Source organism: Artibeus jamaicensis, unplaced genomic scaffold (assembly GCF_021234435.1).
Source record: "Artibeus jamaicensis isolate MK-2021 breed Jamaican fruit bat unplaced genomic scaffold, CSHL_Jam_final contig_558, whole genome shotgun sequence".
NCBI lineage: Eukaryota > Metazoa > Chordata > Mammalia > Chiroptera > Phyllostomidae > Artibeus > Artibeus jamaicensis.
The window spans coordinates 2,239,370-2,262,092 of record NW_026521886.1 but is presented as its reverse complement, the minus strand read 5'-3'; the positions used below and the strand labels follow the sequence as shown (position 1 = coordinate 2,262,092).

The 22,723-nt window shown below is 34.4% G+C and overlaps 1 protein-coding gene across 6 annotated transcripts in view; it reads left to right on the top strand.

Moving 5' to 3' along the window:
* The window catches only part of SENP7 (SUMO specific peptidase 7), a 151,794-nt gene that overhangs the window by 81,125 nt on the left and 47,946 nt on the right, over positions 1 to 22,723 (top strand). For all 6 annotated transcript variants that reach the window (XM_053670309.1, XM_053670306.1, XM_037131628.2 and 3 more), the window contains 6 exons: positions 2,945 to 3,063; positions 6,434 to 6,615; positions 8,261 to 8,600; positions 9,528 to 9,685; positions 11,993 to 12,130; positions 16,771 to 16,804. In XM_053670309.1, the coding sequence (XP_053526284.1) occupies positions 2,945 to 3,063; positions 6,434 to 6,615; positions 8,261 to 8,600; positions 9,528 to 9,685; positions 11,993 to 12,130; positions 16,771 to 16,804 (971 nt within the window). The remainder of the gene's footprint in view (positions 1 to 2,944; positions 3,064 to 6,433; positions 6,616 to 8,260; positions 8,601 to 9,527; positions 9,686 to 11,992; positions 12,131 to 16,770; positions 16,805 to 22,723) is intronic.

Genomic DNA, 22,723 nt, shown 5'->3' with positions numbered 1-22,723 from the left:
TCTTCTAGGAGTTTTACAGTTTTAGGTCTCATTCTCAACTCTTTAATCCATTTTGAGTTGATTTTTATGTATAATTTAAGATACTAGTCCAGTTTTATTCTCTTGCATGTGGCTGTCCAGCTTTCCCAACAATCTTGATTTCTCCATTGTATATTCTTTGCTCCTTTACCATAAATTAATTCAGCATAAACATGTGGATTTTTAAAATCCTCACCGAAGTACATGCTTTGATTTTAGAGAGAGGGGAAGGGAGGGAGAGAGAGGAGAGGAACTTCAATTGATTGTCTCATGTGGTCCCCAACTGGGACCTGGCCAGAAGCCCAGACAGACATGTGCTCTTACTAGGAATTGAACCTGTGAACTTTTGGTTCACTGAACAACACTTCAACCAACTGTGCCACACTGGCCAGGGCTAGGTTTATTTTCAACTCTGTATTTTGTTCCATTAATCTATGTATTTGCTTTTTGACCAGTACCATACTATTTTGATTTTGTAATGTAATTTTAAATCAAAAAGTTTGATTCTTTGGCTTTCGTCTTTTTCAAAATGCCTTGGCCACTAGGATCTTTCGTGGTTCCATAGAAGTATTAGGATTGTTCTATCTGTGAAAAAGGACATTGTTATCCCTTCTATTGAAAGGGATTAAATATTGACCTGTGGGTTGCTTTGGACATTTTAACAACATTAAGTCTTTTAATCCATGAATATTGAATGCCATTACATTTATTTGTGTGGTCTTTGATTTTTTTTTTTATCAATCAGTATCTTACAGTTTTTCGTGTACAGGTCTATTTCCATCTTGGTTTGATATTCCTAGCTATTTTATTCTTTTTGATGTTGTTTTAAGTGGAATTGTTTTCTTCGTTTCTCTGTTTGATACTTTGTTATTAGTGTATGGAAATGGAACTGTTTTTCTAAAATTTTCTTTTGATTTGAGAGAGAGAGAGGAAGGAAGAGCAGGGAATGGGGAGAATGGGGGAGAAAGAGAGATGGACAGACACATCTATTGCCCTCTGTATGCACACTGGCTGGGCGTCATCAAACCTTCAACCTAGGAGTGTGCCCTGCCTGGAAATCCAACTGCAACCTTTTGGTGTACAGGATGACATTCCAGCCAACTGAGCTACCTGGCCAGGGCTCAAGGTATTTCTTGATCTCTCTTTTGGTTTGTTCAGGATCATATTGTTTAATCTTTATATATCTGAATTTTCTAGCTTTCCTCCTGTTACTGATTTTGTGATTCATAATATTGTGGTAGAAAAAGACACTTGGTTTGATTTCAGTCTTCTTAAATTTGCTAAGATTGTGTTGTGGTCAGAAACAGTCTTAGCAAATTGGTTTATCCTGGTGAATATTTCATGTGCGCTTGAGAACAATGTGTACTTTGCTGCCGCTGGGAGGCATGTTCTATAAATGCATGTCAGGTCCATTTATCTAATGTATGGTTCTATTCCAGTATTTTCTCTTTCTCTCTCTCTCTCTTTTTTTTTTGATCTGGATGATTTCTCCATTAGCAAATTGAGCTATTGAGGCCTGCCATTGTGCTTACCAACTTGTTTTTGTTTTTTTTTAAATTTTTTTGTTGATTATGCTGTTACAGTTGTTCTATTCACCCCTTCATTCCCCTCCACCCTACCCCCCGTCCCCACCATTACCCCCCCTTTAGTTTATGACCATGTGTCTCAAGTCCTTTAGATTCTATATTTCCCATGCTATTCTTGCCCCCCATCTATTTTCTATCTACTGTCTATGCTACTTATTTTCTGTACCTTCTCCCCCTTTCTCCCCCTCCCACTCCCCTGTTGCCAACACTCCTTGAGATCTTTATTTCTATGTTTCCACTCCTGATCTAGCTGTCCTTTTAGTTTGCTTTTGTTTTAGGTGTGGTTGTTAATAACTGTGAGTTTGTTGTCCTTTCACTGTTCATGTTTCTTTAACTTCTTTTTCTTAGATAAGTCCCTTTAACATTTCATATAATAAGGGCTTGGTGATGATGAACTTGAATTTGATCTTATCTGAGAAGCACCTTATCTGTCCTTCCATTCTAAATGAAAGTTTTGCTGGATAGAGCAATCTTGGTTGTAGGTCTTTGGATTTCATGACTTGGAATACCACTTTCCAGCCCCTTCTTGCCTGTAAGGTCTCTTTTGAGAAATCTGCTGACAGTCTGATGGGGACTCCTTTGTAGGTGTCAACTTGTTTTTTAACAACTTTATATTTTATGTATTTACCTGTTACCTTATATTTGAAATTATTTCCTCTATAGGTAAAATTTGTTATTTTGTACTTTTTAAAAACAGATTTTATGTATTTATTTTTAGAGAGAGAAGAAGGGAGAGAGAAGGAGAGGGAAAGAAACATTGATTGGTTGCCTCTTGTATACTTCTAACCTGGGACCTGGCCCACAACCCAGGCATGTGCCCTGACTGGGAATTGAACCACTGACCTTTTGGTTCATAGGCCAGCACTCAATCCACTGAGCCATACCAGCCAGGACTTTATTTTGTATTAATATGTGAACCATGCTTGAAACATATTAACAATTACCTTTGACTTACAATTTCTAAAATATATTTAGATATGGTTATTATGTACTTATGTTTGTGGAATTTTTACTCTTTAGACCTATTTGATGTGTTTAATACTTCCATGTGCTCTTTCATGTGTATTATTCATGTGCTCTTTTTGCATATACAGAAATCTTTTGGGTATTTTGTTTTTTCTTTTTTCCCCCCTCAAAGAAACATGGAGAATTTAAAGGTAGAACAGGGATGAGATCTCATTTCTCAAATCTTAGTTCTTTTTTTTTTTCTGTCAGATCTTACACTCTTCTACGTGGAACTGTATTTTTAACTTAATGATTTTTGTCTTGAATGTATGCGAACTGACTTCAGAGTTTACTTGGGTTTGGTAGAATTGAGTATAATATATTTTTTTTTGCAGGGGTTCTCAACCAAGTAAGACAGTAGATAAGAATTATTCAAAGCGGGTTGCACATACCAAAGAAAAGAGAAGAGGTGATGAAGGCGTTTCTCTTGTAGTGTCTGATACTCAGTCTAAAGGTTTGTTAACTTTAGAAAACTGTTGTCATTTGAATTTTTGTGTATTGCATTTGTAGTAATTTTTAATTTTTAAATAATTTTATTTTACATCTAAAGACTATGTGAAAATAAAGAGGGATTATTTTAGCAACTCAAAGAAGAATGCTAAATTTACTATTTGTATCCTGTAATATATATCTCTTGATCTGTTTATTAAATTCAAAAGCAAATTTGAATATTTTTTGTGTTGTTGGGGCTGGGCATATATCTATAAAGCTATAATGTTAGTTTTGATATTTCAGTTAAGTGTTTCCATGGATATGTTTGGGAATTCATATTACTGTTAACTCAGTTATTAATATTAGGTTCCCATTGTTTATCCTCCTATGAAATACTTACTTTATTCATTAGGATTTCTCTCAACTCTAGGAGGATGCGAATGCAAGCCACTATTAGCATTTTTAAAGGTAAATACATCCTAGACTACTGAAAGTTTTTTGTAGGCCTCCTGGCATGAAGGGTTAATGAATTAACTTCTTTTTGCTTTTTTGTCTCTCTTTTAAAATTTTAAAATAATTTACAAGAATTTTCACAAGAACAATGTACTGCATTAGTCAGAGGTGAAACTAACATCTTTAGAGGTCTCTTGGATTATTGGTAGCACAATCTGGTGAGGTTATCTTGTTTTCTAAACAATTTTAAAATTATTCATAGAAAAAGGTGGTCATGTCATTATAGAAAATTTCTTTGTACTTCCTTTGAAGCACAGCTATTTACACATTTTTAGTTGCTTTTTCATAGAAGAGGAAAACTTAAAAGGAAACTAGACTAATAATTTTGATGTATACAAGAAATCAGCTGCAACTCTTATGAGGGCAATCTTTAGAGAAAGCTTTGTGACTCTGTAGTCATAATATTTGAATTAGTCACTAAATACTATCTGCATATAATAAAAGACATTTCTTGTAAATTTTGTTTTGCCCAGCAATAATTACCTTTGGTTATCAAATACAAGTATTTGTACAAGTAGGCTTCATGTAGACACTATCAAGATATTGTTAAACCCTCACATTCTACTGCTTTTCTAGGTAGACTAGGAATAGTTGAATAAAAGACTTTCTGATTGTGCCCTTCAGTACTGCAAAGTCACAGTGGAATTTTAAATTTGCAGAAGGAAAAAAATGCATGATAAAAGAAATGTTTTATACTTAAAAATATATATTTTATTCATTTATTTTTAGAGAGAGGAGGAGGGAGGGAGAAAAGAGAGAGAAACATCAGTGTGTGGTTGCCTCTCGTGCGCCCCTACTGGGGTTTTGGCCCACAGCCCAGGCATGTGCCCTGCCTGGGAATCGAACCAGTGATCCTTTGGTTCATAGGCCGGCACTCAGTCCTCTGAGCCACATCAGCCAGGGCAGAAATGCTTTATATTTTCTTAGTATTCCTGAAGGTTCTCCACATAGGTTAGGTGAATTTAGGAAAATTAGGTATTGAGCCCTGGCCAGGGTAGCTTGGTTGGTTGGAGCATCGTCGTGTACACAGAAAGATCGTGTGCTCTGATCAGAGCACATACCCAGGCTGTGGATTTGGCCCCCAGTGGGGGCATGTAGAACAAGGCATCCAGTTGATGTTTCTCTCTCACATCGATGTTAGTCTCTCTCTCTCTAAGAAAAGTAGGTATTGAAACTTCATTAAATTCATCATATTTTTATCCTATTGATAACTGTCTAATACTAGTTTAACAGGAAGCCATAAATTAATGAGAAATCTGAATTACCATTGTCTTGTGGAAATTGCTTTTATGAAAATAATGCATTGGAAATATTAAAATACTAAATATTTTTGTTTACAGGAATTTTTATCTCTTTGATGTTATGTGCTAGTATATTTGCAAGTTAAATTGTATTTAATATGCAGATAAAATCCTGGTTTTACAATGTCTAACTCTATCTAATAAATTTAATTATGTTTTCCATGAGATAGTCTTGGCCAATGTGCAAATAATAAACTGTTTAAAGGAAAATTCCTGTATAATAAATTTTTTCAAGCTACTTATCTTTCATCAGTCTTTTTTGCTATAGTATTTATGTTTAGAAGTTTTAATTTGACAACAGTTTTTATGCATAGGAATTGTATTCGACTACTTTTGCAGTCTACAAATCACAAATAAATTGTAATGTGCTTTTCAAAATAACTGCATTGATGATTTGGGGGGGAGTTTGTGTTCCTGGGGGAGGCAGTAAAGAGTATTTTCTTTGGAAATTGTAAAACTGTTGACTGTCTTGGAGTTTTTGCCTTCAGTTCTATCTCAGTGTCTGCCTCTTAAGCAACAACAAAGATAGGAATGTTAGTCATTAGGTGTCTATGAAACTAGAGGAAGAGCATTAATAGTTTGTAGTACTGAAGGAAATTCGAGGAATGGAGAAGTCAGGCTAATCAGTGTTACATGATTATAAATTATGAACTCAAGGAAGCTGTTTGTGTCTTGTGCATAAACTTTGAGTTTGTATTTGATATAGATTCAGAAAGCAAAGTAATTCAGGATAACCTTTAGTTAGGTAGAACCTATTGGAAGGTATTTTTTTGTACAGTGCATGTATTTGATAACTGAAATGCTAATCATTTTAAATAATATTTGCCATGACTTTCAAAAGAATGCTTTCTTAAAAAATGGGAACACTTCTTTCTCTGTTGAGTAGTAGATATTTTGGAGACTTCAAATGACAGGGTCTTGATTTTTAAAAAGAAAAAACTAACCATAAAGCAAATTGATAGCTTAGTGTATGGTTACATATCACAGATGCTGAGGCAAGGTATTTTGGCTCTTTTTTTTAAAAGAACAGTGATCAGTATTCTTTCAAATTATTGTCCCTTTTCACTTCAAAATGTGTGTGTGTATATGTACACATAGATATATTATACATGTATGTATATATTATACATATATGGATGTATATATCTATACATATAAAACTTACATTTTAAAAAGACAAGTAATTTCTAATAAAGCAATGAATTATAAAAATGTTTTAAGACATGAATTTTCAAAATTTTATTAAGACCACACCCCCCCCCCCTTTATTTTGATATTACAGTTGAATGAAGTTATAGCGAAAGGTAAAAACATGGTTTGGTTGCTTTGATTTGGTTACTAATGAACAAATACTCCCTTCTTACATATTTTCTCATGTTATATTTATTGTGCAGTGAACATTCACTTTGTGTATGCAGTTTAAAATAGGGTTTCCATGTCAGTATGAGAATTTAACAGTGGACTCATTATAAAATTAGGTTTGGAGGTAGTACAGCAATTTTGATGTTTCTTAGAGCTCTTCTAAAAGGAATTCTGTCTGGACTTTCTGGTTTATGTTTATGTCTCTTGTTTTTTAAGACCTTAATAGTGGAAGTAGAGGTTGTGATCAAGTTGAAGAGGGGAGCAGAAACAAGGATGGTGCATATTCTGATTCAAAAATGGAGCCCACTCTGATTTCCAGGAAGAGAAAGAAAAGGCCTAGAAGTAATTTACCTGATTCTCATAATTCTACTTCTTTATATAAGTCAGCAGAACAGACAGTAAGTAGAGGTATTTAGATGTCACATGAAATAATTTATGCTATGATAAAAATGAATGGACCATGGCCAAATGATGTTTTCCTAGCTTTATGCTTTTATCATCAAATTTCTTTCTTATCTTTGTCTATTTTTTGATTTAAATAATAATTTTAATGAATCTCTCTTTTCAGTAAATATAGTTACTGGTACAAATTTTAAATATTATGAATGACTAAAAAAGTTAAGCTTGCTCCTCCTCTGGTACCACTCCTTACTTAGTACTTTTATATACCCTTCAGACTTGTTTTCTTTTCTCTCATTTTAACTGAATACTATTCATATTGTCTAGTGAATTGCTTTTTTACTTGCTCTGTAAAATTATTTATTTTATCAGTAGTAATTTACTTACCAACTTCTTTAAGCTTCTGTTATCTAGAGTTTAGAAAATTTTTTGTAAGTAAAGAATTATATTTAGTGCACACATTACCTATAAGGGAGAGGACCCAAAAAAACCCAGAATTTGTTTATAAAAAATTGTGTATTTATTCTTACATGTTTAAATTTCGCTCACCCTCCAAAGTACTCTCCATTTGATGCAATACACTTATCAGACATTTTTCCACTGCCCAAAACCATTTTTGAACTCATCAATTTTGATGCCTTTTAGTGCTTCTGTAGTTTTTTTTATTTTCCCTCTTCCACATCAGCAAAATGTTTCCTTTTGAGGATTTCTTTCTTCTGGGGAAACAAAATTAAGTCGGTGGGGTGAGATCCAGTGAATATGGAGGCGGGGCACAGAGATCATATAGTTTTTGGTTAAAAACTGCTGAACAACAAAAAAAGCAAAAACAAAAAACTGCATTGTGGGCCACTGTGCTTATAAGTCGCCCATCATGACATGGGCAAATGCACTGAAAGAGTCTTTTAAAAAAATTCACTGAAACTGAATGCAGCTTCTCACAACAATGCTAACTGGTACACTGATACAGGTGGAGTCCTAGAACACTCATCTAGTTGGGGAAGTCTGTACTGCAAGGGGCCTGCCCTTCAGAAGGTAATTTTGGGTTTTTTTTTTTGGTCGCCTCTTGTATTTTCAAAGATTTAGTATTGGGTAACAAATATGTAAATATATAAAGACAGCCTTTTGATTTCCCTGATTCATAGGGCATTTCAGGGCTTGCAGTGCCCTTGGGGTACATAAACATGATTTAGATTTATGCAGTAACAGAGATTTGAAAGCAGTGATTGATATTCTTAATTTTTTATAATGTTAATCCTCTAAGTTTTTACTTTTTTACTCTTGTTACTAGCCACATGATTTCATTACTTTTGTAAAATAAAACTAAAAATAATTCTCTCATTCTGAAGTTGACTTAGATCATGGGACACCATTTGAAGCACTTGTAAATAGGGAGACTCACCATCCCATCATTTTGAAAAAATGTTAAGGCATCAGATTGGACAGACCAAACTATATTTTTATACTTGGGAAACACTGGCAAGAGTAATATAGTATAATTGGGTAGATTCCTATTCATGTAGTTAACAGAAATACCATAGTATTTTTACTTTTATATTCTTTTGGAATTTAAACTTTGGTAAAATTCTTTATGCTAGCCAAATTTAAAAAATACTAATGTTTTTGTATGCATTTATTTATGTTCAGAAAGAACAAGAAAATGACTCAGCAGTATCTTCTGAATTTGAAAAGTCAAGTGAAAACCATTATGAAGACCCAAAACTGCATGAAGAAATTACACCTGAACCTGTAGAAAGCGATTTTACTAAACTGACCTCATTTAGTAGTCAGGAGTTGGCTTCAAGTGCTGCCCCCCGAAGCACCTCTGACTATTCAGTAACCGAAACTTCTGAGAGCTCTGTTTCCACTGATGCTTTGGGGACATCCACCCTGGTTGAGGAGGTTGAGGATAAGTCGAACACAAGAGAAAAGCCTGTTTTAAGTGAACGCAGTGAAGGGAACCAATTATTGATCTTAGCTGAACCAAGTAAGTAACAGGAAGTTCTTAATTTTTTCTGCTCTACTTATTTTATTGCTCATCTTGCATAAAAGTTGGCTAGGCAATAAGCCATTTATGACATTACTGTGGAATTTACTAACTTTTTGGAAAAAGGACTTGGGATTTTGGGACTTCATGAAGTCAACAATATTGATTTAGGTAAAAACAATGGACTATTTGGAAGCAAAAGTAATTTTGTTTAGATTAGTATTCTATCAGATTTTAAAAGATTCCATAAGGACCATTATTATTATCATTCGTTCGATGAAGCTGAAATATACAGAGTTTAAGTGCTATTTAATTATTGTCATTAATTTGGTTTAATTAATTTCTGAACATATGGATATTATCACATGGTACATGAAAGGTCCTAAAGGATGAACAGTTTTCCACATCTTCCTCTAGCCATCCATTTGTCCCTTCTGGAAGAAACTAATGTAACAGAATTCAAAGTACAATTTAGAGTGATGGCACAATACATAATTAGGACTAGAATTTATTCCAAAGTTCTTCTCTTGGCTTTATACCTTTTTAAATGTGGACATATGTGGAGTTGGAAAAGTCATTTCAAAGCAGTATAAAATTCAGCAGAGATTGTGGGCAACAGCTACCGCTGATTCTGCCTGATCATCTGTTGTAATTTAAAAAGAGATGTGTAACTCTTTTAAGAGTGAACTCAGTTCATCCTTCATCCCTGCTCCTGCAGGTAACTGCTAAATAGTAACACTGATTTGGAAACATTGTACATGACTAGTATAAATCAGATCATGAATGATAGGCCAGTTTTTAAATTGAATAAAAATAGATGATTAAGTTTAATAGGATTATTAAAGGTATATTGCATGAATTGGAAAGTTCTCTTTTTGCTATGTGATTATTGAGACACATTTGAAAACATATATTTTTGCTTTTTAGTTGTTGTTTCTAGTGATGAAGAAGGACCCATTGAACATAAAAGTTCAGAATTTCTTAAATTACAATGTAAGCAAGACCATGGCATCACTAATACAAATGAGCATATATCTGAATCAGCATTGTCAGAACTGCCATCGATTACATGTGAATCAGTACAGGTAATTAATTTCTGCCTTCTCACAGATAGTGAAATATTCACTATTGGCTAATGACTATTTTTTGATTCATCAAGAAGAATATTGTAATAAAAATTAAAAGAATTTTAGTTTGAATTTTAAAACAATTTTCATGTTAGTTTCAGAGAAATAGGTAGTTGTCTTTATTTCAAAGGGAAGGGATTATACTGTTTTTTTCCTGGTCATTTATATTTTTTCAGTGTGAATATTTTTTTAAAGTCAGGCAGGTAGTGTATATTTTAAAAATATACAGCACATGGGTTGGAAATCACTGTTCTACATGACTTACAGTTCCTTTGGCAGCATGTAAGTTTACAGTGCAGCATGAAATGATTGTATTACAAGGAAATAACAGGCCCTGGCAGTATAGCTTCGTTGTTTAGAGCATTGGCCTGATAAGTCAGCATCACAGGTTTGACAACCAATGAATACATAAATAAGTGGAACAGTAAATTGATTTTTCTTCCTCTCTCTCCAACATCAGTAAATAAATAAAATTTAAAAGAAAAAAACATCTCTTGTGTGATTGACAGAATATGATCACAACCAAATAGCAAATAATGTGGCAGTCTACCAAGATCTGTAAGGCAGCCCTGACTGTCATCGCTCAGTGGGTTGGGTATGGTCCTGCAAAGCAAAAGGTCACTATTTCAATTCCTGGTCAGGGCACATGCCTGGGTTACTGGCCTGGTCCCCAGTTGGGGAAATGTGAGAGGCAACCAGTTGATGTTCTCTTGCATATCAATGTTTCTCTCCCTCGCTTTTTTCCTCCCTTTCCCTCTCTCTAAAAATAAATAAAATCTTAAGCAGAATACTATAACATTTCCACATTCTCCCTTGTTTCCAGTTTTAAACGAAATGATGAGAAACATGGGTTGGTCACTTTCAGGAGGCATTTAGTGTTTACAAAATGTGAGTCCCAGTAAGAAATTTCTGTTCTATCCTGTAATTTTATCACACACAAACACAGTCCTGTGACTGAGTAGAGCCACCTGTAGTTGACTTGTTTCCCCTTTTTACCTAGGATATAAGAACAGTTTAGTAACCTATGAAAGATGAGAATGACAAAGAAATTCAATTAAGCAGGTAACCGACATTATGAACTGGGTTAAAAATAATGAATACTAGGTTTCAGATGAGGACTAATCACATTTTCTAGAGAGTACACATGCATAATTTCTCTAATGAAAACTTGTTTGATTACTTGTGATGTTAGGGTTAAAGGGGGATAACTTGCAAAGGATAGACATATGTGGAGTTGGAAAAGTCATTTCAAAGCAGTGTAAAATTCAGCAGAGATTGTAGGCATCAGCTACTACTGATTCTGCCTGATTATCTGTTGTTTAAAAAGAGTTGTGTAATTGTGTGGAAGTGGTATGATTTTTAAGGTTTTAGGCAACTGGTTTGGCTATCATTCAGACACAGCATATAGTAACATACATAGGTTTCATGTAACATGATTTTTAGGCACTTACATTCCTTCATTGTTAACTAAACTCTCAATAGCTGAGTTCATCATCCTGGTGCATGGAAGTAATTTTCTAAGGTTGAAGTAACCCTTACCTTGGAGATAGAGACATGAATTTATTTTAGCTTTGCTTTTTACTGACTGCATTACTTTGGTCAAGTCACTTAACCAATCCAAACACCTATTAATTTAAGAAATGGAAAAAAGAATACTACTTCATGGAGTGGTTGTGGTGATTAAAAGAGAGAATATATTTCAAAACTCATTTTAAATCAAAACACTATATCTTTATTTCTGGTGAGTTAAAAATGAATAAAGGGAATATTGAGTTTGAAATCATGGCTTTGATATAGAGGGAGATAATTTCTAGAGCTTAGACTTACTAAATTAATTTAGGATCCAAGTATTTATTTTTTATTTATTTATTTTTAGAGAGAGGAGAAGGGAAGGAGAAAGAGTGGGAGAGAAATACCAGTGTATGGTTGCCTCCCTCGATTCTCCTGCTGGGGACCTGGCCTGCAACCTAGGCATGTGCCCTGACTGGGAATTATACCGGCGACCCTTTGCTTCACAGGCCCATGCTCAATCCACTGAGCTATACCAGCCAGGGCAGGATCCAACTATTTAGAGTAATTTTCTCAAGGTAGATCATGTACTGTTTAAGAAAAGTAATCTAGACAATTATTTCTTCACAGTATAAATTTTTTCAGCTTCATTAATAGTATTTTAAAGTATTTTATTTTGGAAAATCATTGTCGGCATATATAAATGTATATAAAATATTGAGGATTATAAGCGTCTTATAATTTATTCCATGTTAGGCTTCATCTGAATTATGTCCTGTCATGGAAAACATTTCCTGTATTATACCTAGTAATGAGATGGATCTACAGCTGGATTTTATATTTACTTCTGTTTATATTGGTAAAATAAAAGGAGCTTCTACAGGTTGTGTTACAGTAAGTATATTTATTTATTTTATTTTATTTTTTCACTTTTGGATCTTGGACAAGGCATTTCTGATCGTTTTCTCTTTTTTTAATGCAAACGAAAAGAGAACTGAGAATAACTTTATATGGGGCACTTGGAGTATGTTATTATACATACTTTGAAACATGTTTTTAATTAGAGGGGCATTTCTAAAATTAGGGGTATGTCCTAAAATTATATTTCTGATCTGACTATTCTAATGGAGATCATGTATAAGAACTACGTACTGATACTCTTTGGGCTCTAAAGTGAATTTAGTAGTGAAATATATTTTTATTCAGGGCGTAATTGGGAGCACAAATAAAACAATCTCATGTTGCTGGTTTAAATTGTTGTAAATCGAGTTCTCCAAATCACTAAACTTGTTATTGAAGGATCTCCAAGAATAATTCGTACTCTGTTTTCTACTTTTTTTTCCCCTTCAGTAGTCTTCCTCATACAATGTCAGTGAAAGGCAGACTGGATTTTACTTTGTTTTCTATATTTTCTCAGCATTCCTGCCTGCTAAAATCCTAGTAATCTTTTAAGGCATATGCATCTTCCAGGAATCTGTTTTTGATTTCTCTTTCCTACTCAGAATTAACTTCTTCCTTTACTGTATACTTACAGCACTTTGTACATGTGTTATAATATTTATTTTACATGTTTATAATTGTTTATATTCTTACCTAAGCCTCTCCATTAGCCTTAAGCATCTGCGGTAAAGAGCTATGCTTTTATTATTGTTTATCCTTCCTAAACAGCTGAAGTATAAGTAGACCCTATAAACTTCAGTTAAATTGAATTGACTACATCAGATTATCACTCAGGTATTTTCCTAAAAGTTTTATTAATGTTTCTCTGTGTTGTTAGTTGAGCAGGGAATATAAAAATGGTAAGACATGGTCTCTGCTTTCAGGGAACTTGTAATATAATGGAAGTGACAAACACACAAATAGATAATTACATTATGGTGAAATGAACAAGGAAATATGTACAAAAAGGGTGCTTATGAGAAAGAGTACCTATATCTGTCCGGAGGAACTGGGGAGGCTTACAGAGAAGACAGTGCATGATTTAAGACATAAAATAGATGTTTACTTGCTGACACTGGGGGAAGACTTAATCTCAATGGAGTAAACATTATGTACAAGTCCAACAAACCCTGGAAACTGTAAATAACAAGGAATGTGGTATAATTAAAATTGCTTTGATTGAAAGCACAAAAGCAATTTAGTTTAAAATTAATATTCTCTGATCACTAGTTTTCAGATAATAATGATTTTGGCATGCTTGGGGTGATTTTACAATTCTTGTGCTTTAAGGAATTTTGTTCACTGTTCATCTCCCCTCAGCATTTTGCTTTTTGATTTTAAATTTAGGTTTAACCAGTTTTTTTCTTGAGTACTTTGTAATGGCAATATTGGGTAACTTCAGTGTATGATAATAATTGATTAGCTGGGGAGGAAAACACAACATAAATATTCAACAATTGTGTTATTACAGAGTTGGGTGGGCTTGTTCTGCGCAAAAACAAAACCAAACAAAAAACTACAAATTAATTAAGGAATGATAAGAACACCTATAATCTTGCTTATCTGGAGACAACGGCCACTAATTCTAAAGCATATATCATTCTATATTCTTCATATTAGAGATAGATATTTATTTAAAATAAAGGGGTATGGCATACATACTGTTTTGTAATGCACCATAGTTATATTAAATTAATTTAATTCATGTACCTGCTTTAGGATACTTGGTTTATCTTTAGTTCCTGACTGTTGCACATTTCAGTTCTCTCAGTATTTTGCTGTTACAAATAGTAGGGGACTGCAGATACTCAGTAAATGACATAAAGCAGGTCTTAGAAAATATGCCTGTAGCTCTGGCTGTGTGGCTCAGTTGGTTGGAACATCATCCTGTACACCAGACAGTTATGGGTTCAATCCCAGGTCAGGGCACATGCTTAGGTTGAGGGTTCTGTCCCCTGTCGGGGCACATATGGGAGGCAACTGATTGATGTTTCTCTCTCTCATTGATGGTTTTCCGCCTCTCTGTTTCTCTTCATCTCCCTCTAAAAAATCAATAAACATATCCTCGGGTGAGGATTAAAAAAATATGTCTGTTACAACACTTAAAGTAAAAAACTTAAATGTCTAATGATATGAAAGTGATTTAATAAATCAAAGTAAATATACATAGGTAAAATATATGCATGTAAGAAAAGACTGAGGAATTCTGTGAAATTAAAAGTTAGAATGGAGAGAATATAAACAATTTTAAAAATTACAAAAATATTCAATAAAAAGTCTTTGAGTTTTTCAAAAGACATATATATATATATATATATATATATAAATTTTTTTTAAGGCAAAGTTCATGATGCTCTGTAACTTAGAAATTGAAGAACTTACTTTTGGTGGGGTGGTAAATATATTAGAGAATTGAGCTCAGTCATTTTCCAAATGCTTAGTGAGTGTCTGCTATGTACTGTTGCAGACAGTGGAGATATGGTTCTCACAGAGATAGGGTTCTCACTCATGATAGTTACAGTTAGCTGAACTAGAAAAATGCCTATCGTGGTAAACTGTTACGTAAATTAGAGCCATTTTTATTTGTTGGACATTTAAGTTACTATTACTTTTTTTTTTTCAGTGTAGAGCAGCAATTTTCAGTCTTTTTCATCTTACAGAACACATTAACTACTAAAATTCTGTGGCACAACAAAAATATATTTTTTGCCCATCTGATGCCAAAAATTAGATATAATTTTGATTGATTTACAAAAAAAATAGTAGTTACCAGCCCTTTTTGCTCCAAAGTGACTTTTTAAAAATCAAGTTATATTTGTATATAAGGATTTCTGGTACCAAGAATTAACCAATCACATGCAACCTTATTATGCAACATGACCAATAAGCTGTAACTCTATTATATGACCTATATATTTATGGTTCAAAACAGGACATTCACAACAGATGGCTATTGTTTCGCAGGCTGTAATCATTTTTAATTTGACAATCTAAAGGAAAAGAGGTCACTGCCTCTGACTAAATAGTATTATGTGTTTAAAATTTCTTGTGCCATGCTGGTTGAATATGGATGGTGTAGAGAATGCTCCAGTAGATACTAATATTTCATATCTGTTGGAGCATTTCATATCTATTGGTTAGATCTTGACTTTATTGATAGCAGGAAAACATTTATTAAGTACCTATTAAATGTTCAGAGAACTGTACTGGCTATTGTCGTAGCTCTTATATTCATCCTTTATTTTTAAGTTTAAACTAGATATGAAATGACTTCATAGAACTGATTTACCTTACTGCCACAGGAAACATGTTTCTTATTTTCTTAAGTGGGAATTAAATTTTTGCTGGCAGTAGGGCTTTGCCTTTCAGAGAGGTTACATGTTAGCTTAATCATCATACAAAGATGTGAATGAGTAGCAGATCCTTGCTGAGCTTACAGGTTTGATAGGGCAAGAATACTTAGAGTGAAAGAATGAGAGAATAACATAGAAAGTAGAGGCCAAAGCTACAGAGCTACACCACTTGCAGTTCAGTTTTGTAGTAATGACTATAAAAATTTAAAAACAAACACTCATAAGCACTTCATTTAATTAGTGATTTTCATTTGCTAAGATATATTTGTTTTTGAGATCAAAGGCCTAGTGAAACACATCAGAAAGAATTTGGCAATGGAAAATATACCCCTAATATATATAAGGGGTATATTTGTGAATCTGTCACAAAAGGGGTATATCTGTCATGTGAAAATGACAGAACAATAAGGTGAATTTGACTAAGTTAAACTAGATAACATACTTAAATCAGATGCTGGAGTCTAATGATAATAGTTACCTTTGATTTAAAGGTAACTATAAAAATTTTTTCATATTATAGTTTCACAAATATAAAATTCATATTTCACAGCATAAGTTAAGCACTAAAGCAAACTTCACACAAAATGGCACAAGAGTTAAAGCTAAGCTTGGGTTTCAAATCCTGCCTTTGTAATCTCTACTACTTAACCAAAGAGTAAGTAGATAAATTAGGTAATTTACTAAACTCCTCTCAAATTTAGATAAAACCTCTTAATTCTTTCACCATTTTTACCCAGTTCTCCTACCCCAACCCCCTGTCAGCGGTTAGTCTGTTCTCTGTATCCATGCCTCTGTTTGTTTTGTTCATCAGTTTTCGTTCATTAGAGTCCACATAAGAGTGGAATCATATGGTATTTGTCTTTTTCTGACTGACTTATTTCACTTAATATAATACTCTCCAGGTCCATCCATGTTGTTGCAAAAAGGGTAAGATTTCTTTCTTTTTTACAGCTGAGTAGTATTCCATTCTATAAATGTACCAAAGCTTTCTCATCCACTCATTTACTGATGGACACTTGATCTGCTTCCAATTGTAAATAACACTTGCACAGGGTTCTTAAATGTGTGTAAAACTACGTGAAACATACATATACTTGGCTTATTGATAAAAAAAGGTTGGGCATTTTTAGTGTGGACTTTTAATATATACTTGTTGGTTTGAAAAAGAAAAAAATATTGAAATTTTTGGATGGAGCATTTTGAGTCGTAACTCATTTTTTTACTTTTGTATTTTTCCTTTAGTTCACGCCAAAGTATGTTAAGATCCCATTTCAAGGTAAGCTATCATTGTCTTACGACCTCTTTTCACTGTAATTTGGAGTATAAAATAATTGGTCAGCTAAAATCCTGCAATCTTTCTGCAAAAAGTTTTCCCTAATTTTTTCTGATACGGAATTTAAGTAAACCAATGTTAATAATGTTTTCCAACTTGACACTTTTTTTAGCAGCTTCAAAAGGAGTTAAAATGTTTTAAAATGCTGAACATAGTATACTTGTTTTAATGACTTTAAGTCAAGTAAAAGGACTCATAATTTCTTGGGTTTAACAGAAACAGTGTTTTGATAGCAAGAAGAGTTTTGGTGTGTAAAAGCAGAAGCAATAGGAACTGTAGGGAAGGAAGCATAAGGAAATTTTTTATTTTTATTTTTAAAGATTTTTAAAGTATATTTTATTGATTGTGCAATTACAGTTGTCCCAGTTTTTTTTCTTCCCATTGTCCCCCTTCTCCCTGCAGCGCCCCCACTCTCCAGCATTCCTGCCCTTAGTTCATGTCCATGTGTTGTACATGTATGTTCTTTGGCTTCTCCATTTCCCATACTATTATTAACCTTCCCCTGTCTATTTTGTACCTACCATTTATGCTTCTTATTCCCTGTACCTTTTCCCCCCCATTCTTCCCCCACCCCTCCCAAATGATAACCCTCCATGTGATCTCCATTTCTGTGATTCTGTTCCTGTTCTCTGTTTCTGTTGTTTGCTTAGTTTTTGTTTTTAGGTTTAGTTGTTGTTTTGTGTTTTTGTTTTTGGTTTTTTTTGGTTCAGTTGTTGATGTTGTGAGTTTGTTGTCATTTTACTATTCATGCTTTTGATCTTCTAAGTCCCTTTAACATTTCATATAATAAGGGCTTGGTGATGATGGACTCCTTTAACTTGACCTTATCTGGGAAGCATTTTATCTGCCCTTCCATTCTAAATGATAGCTTTGCTCAATATAGTAATTTTAGATGTAGGGCCTTGCCTTTCATGAACTTTGAACCCAGTCCTCCTGCTACTGCCTTGCCTGCGCCAGTCTGCCGCTTTGCCTTGTGGGGGTTTCTCTCCATCCCAGCATCCCTGGCTACCTGTGTCCTGTCCTCCTACCGGTCTGGATGAATGTTTCTTTAACTCCTTGGTTGTTGTACTTCTGTGCAAATGATAGTTGTGGGTTGTTCTTTGTTTTTAAATTGGTTGTTGTTCTTCTTTTGGTTGTGGGAAGAAGCAAAGCTCTTCTGCCTGTGCCTCCACCTTGGCCAGAAACTATTTTTTAAATATTTTATTTATTTATTTTTAGAGAGGGGAAGGGAAGGAGAAAAAGATGGAGAGAAACATCAATGTGTGGTTGTCCCTTGCACGTCCCCCACCAGGGACTGGGTATGCAACCTAGGCATGTGCCCTAACTGGGATCAAACTGGTGACTATTTGATTTGTAGGACAGCACTCAATCCACTGAGTTGCACTAGCCAGGGCAGGAAATTTTAATGTACATACACATGTAAAATGGTTTTGCTTAGGGGTTAAAGAGAGTTATTTAAAAATACCATTTTTAATTTGAGTAATGCAACATAGATTGGAAAATACTTGCAACCTATAGAGACTCAGGTTATTTTCTCATTCTGTGTCTGTTTGAAAACCTTTCAGAATGAATAATGATGCTAAGAAAAATAATAAATATAGAGGATGACTTGTGAGAGAGAGGAATGAAGAGGAAAATATATACACAAATAGCATTTCAGAAATGAACTAGGTAACAGGAAGCTTTAGTTCCAAGACTGAAGATGTGGTCAAAATATCTTTCATTAGCCCTGGCTGGTGTAGCTCAGTGGATTGAGTGCTGGCTTTTGAACTAAAGGGTTGCTGGTTCGATTCTCAGTCAGGGCATATGCCTGGGTTGCAGGCCAGGTCCTGGTTAGGGAGCGTGTGAGAGGCAACCACACATAAATGTGTGTCTCCCTTTCTTTCTTGCTCCCTTCTCCTCTCTCTAAAAATAAATAAATAAAATATTTTAAAAAGTAAATAAATAAATAAAATCTTTTTAAAAAACCATATCATTCATTGGACTCCCTTGATGCTCATGTACAGATATCACAAATATATGGCATGATTCTAATAATGATTAGGTAATATGATAATGTTGTGATAATGATTCTAATAATTGGGAAGCTACTGTAAGTCGTAATATTACATAAGGCACAGAATAAATACGTTGATAGTCCTAATTAGGAAATTTTTATATTATTATGGAATAATGTAACATTAGCAGTTTAGCAGAAAGACCTGTGTTTCAAAAGGAAGTAATAATTTCAAAAAATACAGGGCTGTAATTAAAGATCTGTGTAACAGAATTACACATCAAATTCTTTTTTATATAACATATAAACACTAACATATAACATGTTCATTTCAGGTGTGCAACATAATAATTTGATGTTTGTGTATACAGTTGACCTTTGAACAATGTGGATTTGAACTGCATTGGTCCACATACACACGGATTTTTTCAGTAAATACACAGTTGGCCCTACGTATCTCCAGATTTTACATCTTTGGATTCAACCAACTGTGGATTGAAAACAGTATTTTTCCATCTGTGGTTGGCATTCCTCAGATGCAGAAGGCCTAGTGTATGCATTGTTTGGTGCGATTTTATATAAGGGACCTGAGCATGTACTGACTTTGGCATGTGTAAGGGGAGGGGGCCCTGGACTCTGGCACCCTAAGCCTTGTATTGTTCAAAGGTCGACGCTATTGCATAGTGATCACCACAGTAAGTGAAATAAACGTGCATTCCCTTACTAAGTAATAAAGAATGATTTTCATTATGATTAGGACTTTTAAGAAATCCTATCTTAGAAACTTAAAAAATATATATATATGATTTTTATTTACTTATTTTAGAGAGTGGCGAAGGTAGGGAGAAAAAGGGGGAGAGAAACATTAATGCGTGAAAGAAACATCAATTGGTTGCCTCTCACACATACCCTAACCAGGGCTCAGGCTTACAACCCAGGATGTGCCCTGACCAGGAATCAAATCAGTGACCCTTCACCTTGTAGAACAATGCCGATGGACTGAGCCATGTTGGTCAGGGCTCTCGTAGTGACTTTCATATATTCTCAATACAGTATTTTTAACTGTAGTCACTATGTTGTATAGTAAATCCTTGTGATTTATTTATTTTATAGCTGAAGTTTGTACCTTTTGACCCCTTTCCCTGTTTTGCCTACCCAGTCCTCTGCCTTTTGGAACCATCAGTCTGATCTCAATTTATGAGCTTGATGTTGTTTTAGAATTTGTGTAATAAGTGCTGTTTATATGCCATTTGTCTTTCTCTGTCTGACTTATTTTACTTAGCATAATATCCTAAAGGTCCATCCATATTGTTACATATGGCAATATTTCATTCTCTTTTATAGCTAAATAGTATTCCGTTACACACACACACACACACGTGCACACACACGTGCACACACACAATATCTTCTTTATCCATTCACCTACTGGTGAACACTTAGGTCATTTCCATAGCTTGGCAATGTAAATAATGCAGCAGTGCACATGGTGATGTACATGATTTCTTGAATTAGTGTTTTTGTTTTCTTTGGATAAATACTCAGAGTGGCATTATTAGATCACATAGTAGTTTTTTTTAAAGACCCTGGCAGTTTTTTTTTTTTAAAGATGAATTTATTTATTTATTTACTTATTTATTTATGCAGAGAGGGGAAGGGAGGGAGGAAGAGAGAGAAACATCAGTGTGTGGTTGCCTCTTGTGCACCCCCAACTGGGGACCTAGTCCACAACCCAGGCATGTGCCCTGACTGGGAATTGAACCTGTGACCCTTTGGTTTGCAGGCTGGCACTCAATCCACTGAGCCACACCAGCCAGGGCTATTTTTAGGTTTTTGAGGAATCTTCCTGCTCTTTTCCACAGTGGCTGCAACAATTTATATTCCCACCAACAGTGCACAAGTTTTCTCTTTTCTTTGTATCCTCACCAACACTTATGCCTTATCTTTTTGAAAGTAGTTATTCTAATAGGTGTGAGGTAATATGTTATTGTGGTTTTGCTTTACATTTTTATGATTAGTGATTTGAGCACTGTTCATTGTAACCATTGGCCATCTTTGGAAAAATATTTGTTTCTCTGCTCACTTTTTAAAAATATCAAAAAATATTATTTATTTATTTATTTTTAGAGAGAGGAAGGGAGGGAGAGAGAGAAATATCAATGTGTGGTTGAATCTCACATGTCCCCCACTGGGGACCTAGCCTGTAACCCAGGCATGTGCCCTGACTGGGAATCAAACCAGTAACTCTTTGGTTTGCAGTCCACATTCAATCCACTGAGCTACACCAGCCAGGGCCTCTGCTCACTTTTTAATTAAATTGTTTGTTTTTTTTTTCCTAGTGAGTTGTATGAGTTCTTTATATATTTTGGATATTAATCCCTTGTTAGATACATGATTTGCAAATATTTTCTCTTACTCAGTAGGTTTTCTTTTTACTTTATTGTTGATTTCCTCTGCTGTGCAGAAACTTTTTAGTTGATATAGTTCTGCTACATCTAACTATGATCTATAAAGGCCCGTGTGCTACCTCTCATTCTTATGATACAAACCTCAAAAATGATATTTTAGGTTTTCATAGTTAATATTTATACTTTGTTTTAAATATTGCTTTCTTTTATAACTTTCTTGTTTCATGTGATTTTTAAAAGATGATTTTAATTAAAAGTTCTGGAAAAATATGCTTGTCAGGGGTAATGGGTTTATGATTTTATAATGGAAGAGGAAAATATTTATCTTCTTTCCAAAATTCAGTCTATCATAAGTTCCTATATACAAAAATCTTTTAAAAACAAGACGTGCACATATAATTTTTTTGTAGGTATAGAAGCCAGGGGGTTAAATGTTTATTCTTTTCCAATAGCAGCTAAGGGAAATTGATTTATTCATATTTATGCTAGCTGCAAATTATGTTTGGGTGTGGCTTAAAGAAAATAGTTAGTTTTTTCCCTCACGATGAAGAAGTCCAGAAGTAGTCTGGAAAGGGCCGATATGGTGTTTCTTTGGTCATCAGTGCTACGGGTTTCTACTTTGTCATCTCTGACACATGACTTTCATCCTCAGGCTTGTCTCATGGTTCTTCTGGCTGCTCATGTGCCAGTCATCATGTTCACGTTTCAGGTGGAAAGCAGGAGTAAGGGGAAAATGGTTAAGAGGACACATACCACATAACTCTTGCCCTTTTAAGGAGTCTTTTTAGATGTGCAGGCCACCTAACATCTTCTGTTTACTTATTTTAGCTTGAACATAGTCATGTGATCACACATCCATTTGCAAAGGAAGCTAGGAAACAGATTAAAATAAGATTTTATTTATTTACTTTAAGAGAGGGGGAAGGAAGGAAGGAAGAGACAGAGAAACATCAATGTGTGAGAGAGGTATCTATGGGTTGCCTAATACCCAACTGGGGACCTGGTTCACAACCCAGGCATGTGCCCTGACTGGGAACCAAACCAGTGACCCTTTTTGTTCGCAGGTCGGGGCTCAATCCATTGAGCCACACCAGCCAGGGCAGAAACAGAACTTTTTTTAAAAAGATGAACAAAATTTGTTTATTTAAACCAAGCATTTCTTAATTTATTTGAAAGCATTTCTCAATTTATTTGATCACTGACCAGTTTTTCCCCTATAACTGAATGGAATTAATATTTCTGGAAAACACTTTGATAAACTGGAAATAGTTTTTTTTATTTCATTTCAGTGCTGGCACTTATTCCACTTAAATTTGTATTTTTTTAGACATTTATTTTTTAGAGAGAGGGAAGGGAAGGAGAAAGAGAGGGGAAAAAACATTAGTGTGTAGTTGCTTCTTGTGCACCCCAGGCATGTGTCCTGACTCGGAATCAAACCAATGACCCTTTGGTTTGCAG